Genomic DNA, 11,178 nt, shown 5'->3' on the forward strand with positions numbered 1-11,178 from the left:
TCCCCCTGCCCCCCCGCCCCCTGCCCCCCCTCCCCACCCCCCCCGCCCGCCCTCTGCCCCCCCGCCCCCTGCCCCCCCTCCCCCCCCCCCCCCCCCCCTCCCCGCCCGCCCGCCCCCCCCTCCCCCTGCCCCCCTCCCCCCCACCCCCGCCCGCCCCCCTCCCCCTGCCCCCCCTCCCCCCCCACCCCCGCCCGCCCTCCCTCCCCCGGCCCCCCCTCCCCCCCTCCCCCCCCCCCCTCCCCCCGCCCGCCCGCCCCCCCCTCCCCCCCCTCCCTCTCCGCCCCCCCCCCCCTCCCCCCTCCCTCCCGCCCTCCCCCCCCTCCCCTCCCTCCCTCCACCCCCCCTCCCCTCCCTTCCCCCCCCGCCCCCCTCCCCCTCCCCCTGCCCCCCCCGCCCCCCTCCCCCTGCCCCCCCCCCCCTGCCCCCCCCCTCCGCCTGCCCCCCCCCCCGCCTGCCCCCCCCCCTCCGCCTGCCCCCCCCCCCCCCGCCCGGCCACGCCAGGGCACAGGGTGGAGAGGTTGCTCTCCATCCCATCAGGATCCGCCTTCGGGCGATCAACGAGGCGAAGGCTATGATATCTGCCTCCGCCCCCGTTTCCAACCCTGGCTGGTCCGACACCCCGAATATGGCCTCCCGGGGACCCAGGTCCAGTTTCACGTGCACCACTTTAGAGATTACCCTAAACATCTCCTTCCAGTAATCCTCCAGCTTTGCACAGGACCAAAACATATGAACGTGATTAGCCCGCCCATCCCGCAACATTCACAGACATCTTGTACCCCCTCAAAGAGCCGGCTCATCCTCACCCTTGTGAGGTGTGCTCTAAACACCACCTTCAGCTGTATCAGCCCCAACCTCGCACATGAGGTAGAGGCATTCACTCTCCGGATCACCTCACACCAGACCCCCTCCTCTATACCCTCTCCCAACTCTTCCTCCCACTTTGCTTTGATCCCTTCCAGCGGTGCCTTCTCCTCTTCCAAATATAGCTCCGTAAACCGCCAACACTACCCCCTTCTCCAGTCGCAGATGGTGATGTTATTGCGAAAGCCATCAGGTGTCTGCACAGCCCGGCAGAGTCAATGTGAGGTTACTGAGTGCTGTCCAGTGCAGTGTGAGGTTACTGAGTGCTGTGCAGTGCAGTGTGAGGTTACTGAGTGCTGTCCAGTGCAGTGTGAGGTTACTGAGTGCTGTCCAGTGCAGTGTGAGGTTACTGAGTGCTGTCCAGTGCAGTGTGAGGTTACTGAGTGCTGTCCAGTGCAGTGTGAGGTTACTGAGTGCTGTCCAGTGCAGTGTGAGGTTACTGAGTGCTGTCCAGTGCAGTGTGAGGTTACTGAGTGCTGTCCAGTGCAGTGTGAGGTTACTGAGTGCTGTCCAGTGCAGTGTGAGGTTACTGAGTGCTGTCCAGTGCAGTGTGAGGTTACTGAGTGCTGTGCAGTGCAGTGTGAGGTTACTGAGTGCTGTCCAGTGCAGTGTGAGGTTACTGAGTGCTGTCCAGTGCAGTGTGAGGTTACTGAGTGCTGTCCAGTGCAGTGTGAGGTTACTGAGTGCTGTCCAGTGCAGTGTGAGGTTACTGAGTGCTGTCCAGTGCAGTGTGAGGTTACTGAGTGCTGTCCAGTGCAGTGTGAGGTTACTGAGTGCTGTCCAGTGCAGTGTGAGGTTACTGAGTGCTGTCCAGTGCAGTGTGAGGTTACTGAGTGCTGTCCAGTGCAGTGTGAGGTTACTGAGTGCTGTCCAGTGCAGTGTGAGGTTACTGAGTGCTGTCCAGTGCAGTGTGAGGTTACTGAGTGCTGTCCAGTGCAGTGTGAGGTTACTGAGTGCTGTCCAGTGCAGTGTGAGGTTACTGAGTGCTGTCCAGTGCAGTGTGAGGTTACTGAGTGCTGTCCAGTGCAGTGTGAGGTTACTGAGTGCTGTCCAGTGCAGTGTGAGGTTACTGAGTGCTGTCCAGTGCAGTGTGAGGTTACTGAGTGCTGTCCAGTGCAGTGTGAGGTTACTGAGTGCTGTCCAGTGCAGTGTGAGGTTACTGAGTGCTGTCCAGTGCAGTGTGAGGTTACTGAGTGCTGTCCAGTGCAGTGTGAGGTTACTGAGTGCTGTCCAGTGCAGTGTGAGGTTACTGAGTGCTGTCCAGTGCAGTGTGAGGTTACTGAGTGCTGTGCAGTGCAGTGTGAGGTTACTGAGTGCTGTCCAGTGCAGTGTGAGGTTACTGAGTGCTGTGCAGTGCAGTGTGAGGTTACTGAGTGCTGTCCAGTGCAGTGTGAGGTTACTGAGTGCTGTCCAGTGCAGTGTGAGGTTACTGAGTGCTGTCCAGTGCAGTGTGAGGTTACTGAGTGCTGTCCAGTGCAGTGTGAGGTTACTGAGTGCTGTCCAGTGCAGTGTGAGGTTACTGAGTGCTGTCCAGTGCAGTGTGAGGTTACTGAGTGCTGTCCAGTGCAGTGTGAGGTTACTGAGTGCTGTCCAGTGCAGTGTGAGGTTACTGAGTGCTGTCCAGTGCAGTGTGAGGTTACTGAGTGCTGTCCAGTGCAGTGTGAGGTTACTGAGTGCTGTCCAGTGCAGTGTGAGGTTACTGAGTGCTGTCCAGTGCAGTGTGAGGTTACTGAGTGCTGTCCAGTGCAGTGTGAGGTTACTGAGTGCTGTCCAGTGCAGTGTGAGGTTACTGAGTGCTGTCCAGTGCAGTGTGAGGTTACTGAGTGCTGTCCAGTGCAGTGTGAGGTTACTGAGTGCTGTCCAGTGCAGTGTGAGGTTACTGAGTGCTGTCCAGTGCAGTGTGAGGTTACTGAGTGCTGTCCAGTGCAGTGTGAGGTTACTGAGTGCTGTCCAGTGCAGTGTGAGGTTACTGAGTGCTGTGCAGTGCAATGTGAGGGGCTGTGTCAAATGTGAAAAGACACAAGGACTCGACCAGCAATCACTAAAAAGGTTTATTGCTTTTGTCATGTGCAAATTACTTAAAAACAGCTGAACGCCAGCGCGAGACTTCAAAACTTAGACAAATTAATACAAAAACTAAAAGCCTTTTAAATAAGAAAATAATCCAGTGGTTCTTTTAACATTTTTGAACAAATTCACATTAATCCTCACTGTGAAATGAAGAAACTTTATTTTGTAGTTCCTCGGAGGAGGGGAACAAAGGCTGGGGGAGGGGGGATGGGGGAGAGATCATGGGAGAGGGGGAGCTGGGGGAGGGGGGGGGGGGGGGTTGGGGAGGGGATGGGAGACAGGCGATTGGGAGCGGGAGGTTGGGGAAGGGGAGGTGGGTTGGGGGTGGCGGAGGGGGACGAGGGGTTGGGTGTTGGGGGAGGCGAGGGGTTGGGGAGGGGAGGTGGGGGTTGGGGGAGGGGATGGGTTGGTGGAGGGGTGGTGGGTTGGGGAGGGGGAGGGTGTTGGGGAGGGGGAGCGGGGGGTTGGGGAGGGGGATGGGGGCAGGGGTTAGGGGGTGAGGGGATGGGAGTTGGTGGGGGTTGGTGGAGGGGAGCGGGGCTGGGGGGGAGGCGGGGGGATGGTTGGGGGAGGGGTGGGGGTTGGGGAGGGGAGGCGGGGGGTTGGGGAGGGGAGGCGGGGGGTTGGGGGAGGGGATGGGAGTTGGTGGGGGTTGGGGAGGGGGTGGGGGGGTTGGCGGAGGGGGGCGGGGCTGGGGGGGAGACGGAGGGGTTGGGGGAGGGGGGGATGGTTGGGGGCGGGGGGATGGTTGGGGGAGGGGGGCACCAGGGGGCTGATTGGATTCTGTTTTCATCATCACTGGGGTCAGATTCCTCTCCCTGGGCCTTCACCTTCAGCAGGTCCGTGAAGGGACCTGTCCCAGAGAGAGCTGCCTCCTCACCCACAGCCCATCGTAAGGGGATCTGTCCCAGAGAGAGCTGCCTCCTCACCCACAGCCCATCGTAAGGGGATCTGTCCCAGAGAGAGCTGCCTCCTCACCCACAGCCCATCGTGAAGGGACCTGTCCCAGAGAGAGCTGCCTCCTCACCCACAGCCCATCGTGAGGGGATCTGTCCCAGAGAGAGCTGCCTCCTCACCCACAGCCCATCGTGAGGGGATCTGTCCCAGAGAGAGCTGCCTCCTCACCCACAGCCCATCGTGAGGGGATCTGTCCCAGAGAGAGCTGCCTCCTCACCCACAGCCCATCGTGAGGGGATCTGTCCCAGAGAGAGCTGCCTCCTCACCCACAGCCCATCGGTGCTGCCTGGCACCTGCCACCAGAGGCCTGTCAGCAATGTGGACCCAGGCCCATCCAACACTTGCTGGCTGCTGGGCCAACAGGGGATTTCTGCAGCAACAGTACGCGGCTCTCTCAATGGGAGAATGTTTCTAAAGACATCTCAGCTCTGAACAGTTTGGCAGTAATTAAATCATTCATAAATATTCAATATCATAAGAATGGTACAAACACGCTTCCACAAACATAGGCACACGAGCCTGTCCCACCATTCAATGAGATGATGGCTGATCGGTAACCTCAGGAATATTGAAAGAACCCTGCCGATTATATCTGATCATTAAACAGTAGGTTACAGGGGTAACAGGGCAGAAAGATCCCCTTTGTGGAAATATAGTAGTTATATTCGCTCCCAATACAAAAATATATATTTCTGAAGAGATTGTAACGTTGAGCGTCAGAGATTGCAGGTCACTCGCTCCCAGTGTCTCAGTAACGCCATCCAGATTTCAAAGCCTCAATGTCACTGATCAGAGAACGTGCCAGGTAGATCGAAAACATCTGTGAGAAATCGAAAGCTTTAATTCACTCAAGAATTCACATCTTAAAACAAACAAACATAGAACATAGAACAGTACAGCACAGAACAGGCCCTTCGGCCCTCGATGTTGTGCCGAGCAATGATCACCCTACTCAAACCCACGTATCCATCCTATACCCGTAACCCAACAACCCCCATTAACCTTACTATTAGGACACTACGGGCAATTTAGCATGGCCAATCCACCTAACCTGCACATCTTTAGACTGGGAGGAAACCGGAGCACCCGGAGGAAACCCACGCACACACGGGGAGGACGTGCAGACTCCGCACAGACAGTGACCCAGCCGGGAATCGAACCTGGGACCCTGGAGCTGTGAAGCATTTATGCTAACCACCATGCTACCGTGCTCAAAACAAAGCATCTTAAAACAAACGTGACCATATTCTCCCAATCAGGAGCAATTGTCCCCCAGTCAGAGTCAGTGGGCTGGATTCGGCCATCGGCGATGTCGAGATCGCGTAAAGCGATCGGTGGAGAATGCGTTTTTACTCTGGGTTTGTGGATGCTGCGCCCCCTCAGAAACGGCATCATCGAGGCCCCCCCCTCCCCCCTCCCCCTCCCCCCTCCCCCCCAATGGGACGAGGCCCCGACGGCGGGGACGCAGGTCACACAGCGTTTGGGGACTTGACTGTGTCCAGCAACACCACAGTCCGGGGGGGGGGGGGGGGGGGGTGACTGGTCCGGGGGTGACGAGGGCGGGGGGGGACTGGTCCGGGGGTGGCCAGAGCGGGGGGGGGGGTGACTGGTCCGGGGGTGGCGAGGGCGGGGGGTGACTGGTCCGGGGGTGGCGAGGGCGGGGGGGGGACTGGTCCGGGGGTGGCGAGGGCGGGGGGGGGGGGGGGGACTGGTCCGGGGGTGGCGAGGGCGGGGGGGGACTGGTCCGGGGGTGGCGAGGGCGGGGGGGACTGGAAGGGGGGGTGACGAGGCGGGGGGGGAACTGGTCCGGGGGTGGCCAGAGCGGGGGGGGGGGTGACTGGTCGGGGGTGGCGAGGGCGGGGGGGACTGGTGGGGGGGTGGCGAGGGCGGGGGGGGGGGGGGATGGTAGGGGGGGTGGCGGGGCGGGGGGGGGGACGGGTTCCGGGGGTGGAGGGGCGGGGGGGGGGACTGGTCCGGGGGGTGGCTGAGGCGGAGGGGGGGGGGACTGGTCGGGGGTGGCGAGGGCGGGGGGGGGGACGGTCCGGGGGTGGCGAGGGCGGGGGGGGGGGACTGGTCCGGGGGGGGTGGCGGTGCGGGGGGGGGTGACTGGCGGGGGTGGCCGAGGGCGGGGGGGGGGGATGGTCCGGGGGTGGCGAGGTGCGGGGGTGACTGGTCCGGGGGTGGCGAGGGCGGGGGGGGGACTGGTGGGGGGTGGCGAGGGGCGGGGGGACTGGTCCGGGGGTGGCAAGGGCGGGGGGGTGACTGGTCGGGGGTGGCGAGGGCGGGGGGGGGGACTGGTCCGGGGGTGGCGAGGGCGGGGGGGGGGACTGGTCCGGGGTGGCGAGGGCGGGGGGGGACTGGTCCGGGGGTGGCGAGGGGGGGGGACTGGTCGGGGGTGGCGAGGGAGGGGGGGTGGCGAGGGCGGGGGGGGACTGGTCGGGGGTGGCGAGGGTGGGGGGGGGCGGGGGGGGGACTGGTGGGGGGTGGCGAGGGAGGGCGGGGGGGGGGGGTGATGGGGGGGTGGCGAGGGCGGGGGGGACTGGTCCGGGGATGGCGAGGGCGGGGGGACTGGTCCGGGGATGGCGAGGGCGGGGGGGACTGGTCCGGGGGGTGGCGAGGGCGGGGGGGGTGACTGGTCCGGGGGGGTGGCGAGGGGGGGGGGACTGGTCGGGGGTGGCGAGGGGGGGGGGACTGGTCCGGGGGGTGGCGAGGGCGGGGGTGGCGAGGGCGGGGGGGACTGGTCCGGGGGTGGCGAGGGCGGGGGGGACTGGTCCGGGGGTGGCGAGGGCGGGGGGGGACTGGTCCGGGGGTGGCGAGGGCGGGGGTGGCGAGGGCGGGGGGGGGACTGGTCCGGGGGGTGGCGAGTGCGGGGGGGGGGACTGGTCCGGGGTGGCGAGGGCGGGGGGGGACTGGTCCGGGGATGGCGAGGCGGGGGGGGGACTGTCCGGGGGGGGCGAGGGCGGGGGGGACTGGTCCGGAGGGTGGCGAGGGCGGGGGGGACTGGTCCGGGGGTGGCGGGGCGAGGGCGGGGGTGGTGGGGCGAGGGCGGGGGGGGACTGGTCCGGGGGTGGCCAGGGCGGGGATGGCGAGGGCGGGGGTGGTGGGGCAGTTTTTGGCGAGAGTCGGTGTGGGTGGAACCCCATCGAGATTAACATGACTAATGTGTTGCAGATTGTGCTGAGAGTTTGTGTCTGACCTGCAGAAAGGCAATGACGAGGAAAGCCCCAGCCACAACGTAGATGTTCTTTGGCAGCCAGTCCTCAAAGGCCTCGACGCAGCCCTTGGTGTAAATGACCAGACTGTCCTTTACCGTACCCTGAAAAGGACAAGAACTTGTTTTACTGCAGGTGTCACCCCATTCCCGTCTCCCAATTCCCATTCCCGTCTCGCCCCCCCCCCCCCCCCCCCCCCCCCGTTCCGACTTCCTTCCCTTTCCCATTTCAATTCTCTCCTCTCATTCACAACCTGGGGCTCCAAACAGTTTTAATAATAACCCACGCAGACACGGGGAGAACGTGCAGACTCCGCACAGACAGTGACCCAGCGGGGAATCGAACCTGGGACCCTGGCACTGTGAAGCCGTAGTGCTGGTGGAGATTTGGACTAAGGCAGCACGGTGGCGCAGTGGTTAGCACTGCTGTGTCACGGCGCCGAGTCCCAGGTTCGATCCCGGCTCTGGGTCACTGTCCGTGTGGAGTTTGCACGTTCTCCCCGTGTCTGCGTGGGTTTCGCCCCCACAACCCAAAGATGTGCGGAGTAGGTGGATTGGCCACGCTAAATTGCCCCTTAATCAGAAAACATTAATTGGGTACGTGGACTATCTGTGCCACGGTAACAGCACCTCCTGCTGTTGGTGGGGAGATCAGTTCCACTGTCAGAATTCCCTCTTCCGCGAGGTGGAGTTTGGAATTGTGAGCACGTCTAACAGAAGACTGGACAGGTTGAATCCCTTTGATACAGGATGAGAGCCGAGAATATTAAACCCTCAGGAAGCAGGGGCGCAATTCTCCCAAACGGAGACATTGGGCGCGATTCTCCCAGACAGGGAGAAATTGTAAGGCTGGCGTCAAAAACGGGCGGGTTTGACGCCAGCCTCCCCCCTCCCGACCGGGTACCGATTCTGGTCCCCGGTCGGGGCTAGTATGCCGCGGCCGTGAACTCCGGCATCGCGGGCTTAACGAATTTCGTTAAGCCCGCTTGCCAGAGTTTGCGACGGCTGACGCGTCACATGACGTCAGCCGCGCATGCGCGGATTGGAAGACTCCAACCCGTGCATGCGCGGATGACGTCATCGCGCATTTGCGCAAAACCCGCGCATGCGCGGGCCGGGATGCCCCTCAGCCGCCCCGCGAAGTGATACTGCGGGGCGGCGTCAGGACAAAGAATGCGCGGGAATCGGACCCGCTGCCCGCGATCGGTGGGCACCGATCGCTGGCCCATGGCACCCTTGGCACGGCCGTGGTACTGCCGTGCCAATCGGTGCCATGGTTGCCAAGATCCGAACTTTACGGCCGTTTTTACGAACGGCCAGACCAGGTGTGTTTGCCGTTCGTAAAAACGGCCGTAAAGGGCTGGGAACTCAGCCCATCGGCCAGCTGAGAATCGCTGCTCGCCGTAAAAAAACGGCGGCAGCGATTCGTGTCGGGAGTTGGGCGCGCGGGGGGGGGGGGGGGAGAATAGCGGGAGGGCGTCAGACCAGCATGTCCGTAAAAATTTACGACCCCCGCTATTCTCCGCACCGTCGCTGAGTGCGGAGAATTGCGCCCAAAGTGCCGACGCCGGAGTGAAAACCGGAGTGTTTTACTCCGGCGTCGGAGGCCGCTCCTCACCCCCTATTCTCCCACCCCCAGGGGGCTAGGAGCGGCGCCGTGTCAATCTCGCGCGCCGGGCCTTGGCTCCGCGTCAAAGCGGCACCGCGTAAATGACGCGGCCGGCGGTGCTTAAATGACATCACCCGCGGATGCACGTTTGCCGTCCTCCCCACGGGCAAGACATGTCGGATGGATCTTGCGGGGCGGCGGAGGGAAAAGAGTGCGTCCTTTAGAGACGCTGACCCGACGATCGGTGGGCACCGATCGCGGGCCAGACCCCTCCTGAGCACCCCCCTGGTGCTCAATTCTCTCCCACCCCCCACAGGCCCCATACGCAGCGTTCGCGCGCTGTTCACGCCGGCAGCGACCAGGTGTGGTTGGCGTCAGCGTGAACCGGTCGGATTAGGCAGGCCGCTCGGCCCATACGGGCCGGAGAATCGCCGCTCGACCGTTAGAAACGGCGAGCGGCGATTCTCCGAGCGGCTTGTCGTAAAACGCGACACGCCGTTTTTTTGGGGGGGGGGGGGGGGGTGGGAGAATCGCGTGCGGGTGCCAGGGCGGCGTGGCGTGAATCGCCCGGCACTCCCGCGATTCTCCTACCCGGCGTGGGGGTCGGAGAATAGCGCCCATAGTCCGTATAATCCTGAGTCATATCAGGGTGCATGCACAGGGGCAATGTGGGTTGGGATTAGTACCTTCGTCTTGGATCGGATATCGTAACCACACTGCGTGTTCACCACGTTCTGCTGTAAAAGTAAAAGAGAAATTGTTTCAAATTTTAACCAGAGCGAGCTTTAACGGCAGCTTTAACGGCAGAGAATGATCATTATACTGACATCCCTTTCTGATTCTCACTGGGTCCCCTCCTCCCCTCGGTGCTAATTCTCTCTCGGGAACAGAATTTTCACAACACACAAGACCATTCAGCCCATCGTTTATCAGCTCTCCAAAGGTGCAATTTACCTCGTGCCCCTCCTCCACCTTCGCCCTATAATTCTGCCCATTCTGTTCCCTCTCGAACGCCGTGATTGAATCTGCCTCCAACACTCTCAGGCAAGGCATTCCAGACCCCAACCATTCGATGCGTGGAAAGCTTTACCCTCGTGTCTCCATCGCTTCTGTTCCCAATTATCTTAAATCTGTTGATGACTCCTCCAATGGGAACCACCTCTCTCTATTTACTCTTGTTCAGCCACCTCAGGCTTTTGAAAACATCGATCAATTCTCTTTTCAACCGTCCCTTCTCCAACTTCTCCAATCTATCTTTGTAACTGAAGCTTCTCAGCCCTGGAACCATCCTTCTGAGTCTTTCGTGCGCTCTCTCTAACACCTTCACATCTTCCCTGAAATGCAGCACCCAGGCGATGAGACAGAGAACAGGAGGGAGATAGAGAGCCTGGTGGAGTGATGTAACGACAACAATCTCTCCCTCAACGTGGAAAAAACTAAAGAGCTGATCATTGACTTCAGGAAGCAAAGTACTGTACACACCCCTGTCAGCATCAACGGGGCTGAGGTGGAGATGGTTAGCAGTTTCAAATTCCTAGGGATGCACATCTCCAAAAATCTGTCCTGGTCCACCCACGTCAACGCTATCACAAAGAAAGCACAATAGTGCCTATACTTCCTCAGCAAACTAAGGAAATTCAGCATGGCAAATGTTCATACTGGAGTTCAGTTACTAGTGGTGTACCGCAAGGATCTGTTTTGGGGCCACTGCTGTTTGTCATTTTTATAAATGACCTGGAAGAGGGTGTAGAAGGATGGGTTAGTAAATTTGCAGATGACACGAAGGTCAGTGGAGTTGTGGATAGTGCTGAAGGATGTTATAGGATACAGAGGGACATAGATAAGCTGCAGAGCTGGGCTGAGAGGTGGCAGATGGAGTTTAATGCGGAAATGTGTGAGGTGGTTCACTTTGGAAGGAGTAACAGGAATGCAGAGTACTGGGCTAATGGCAAGATTCTTGGTAGTGTAGATGAACAGAGAGATCTCGGCATCCAGGTACATAAATCCCTGAAAGTTGCCACCCAGGTTAATAGGGCTGTTAAGAAGGCATATGGTGTGCTAGCCTTTATCAGTAGGGGGATTGAGTTTCGGAACCACGAGGTCATGCTGCAGCTGTACAAAACTCTGGTGGGGCCGCACCTGGAGTACTGCGTGCAGTTCTGGTCACCACATTATAGGAAGGATGTGGAAGCTTTGGAAAGGGTTCAGAAGAGATTTACTAGGATGTTGCCTGGTATGGAGGGAAGGTTTTATGAGGAAAGGCTCTGGGACTTGAGGTTGTTTTCGTTAGAGAGGAGAAGGCTGAGAGGTGACTTAATAGAGACATATAAGATAGTCAGAGGGTTAGATAGGGTGGACAGTGAGAGTCTCTTTCCTCGGATGGTGATGACCAACACGAGGGGACATAGCATTAAATTGAGGGGTGGTAGATATAGGACAGATGTCAGAGGCAGTTTCTTTACTCAGA

At 60.5% G+C, this 11,178-nt stretch overlaps 1 protein-coding gene across 1 annotated transcript in view; it reads right to left on the reverse strand.

Moving 5' to 3' along the window:
• Positions 1 to 3,677: 3,677 nt before the first annotated feature.
• The window catches only part of LOC119956250 (tetraspanin-5-like), a 48,599-nt gene continuing 41,098 nt past the window's right edge, over positions 3,678 to 11,178 (reverse strand). The window contains exon 8 of the mRNA XM_038783283.1: positions 3,678 to 4,711. Within this exon, the coding sequence (XP_038639211.1) occupies positions 4,640 to 4,711 (72 nt within the window). The 3' untranslated portion in view covers positions 3,678 to 4,639. The remainder of the gene's footprint in view (positions 4,712 to 11,178) is intronic.

This window comes from Scyliorhinus canicula, chromosome 22, assembly GCF_902713615.1.
Source record: "Scyliorhinus canicula chromosome 22, sScyCan1.1, whole genome shotgun sequence".
In the NCBI taxonomy this organism is placed as follows: domain Eukaryota; kingdom Metazoa; phylum Chordata; class Chondrichthyes; order Carcharhiniformes; family Scyliorhinidae; genus Scyliorhinus; species Scyliorhinus canicula.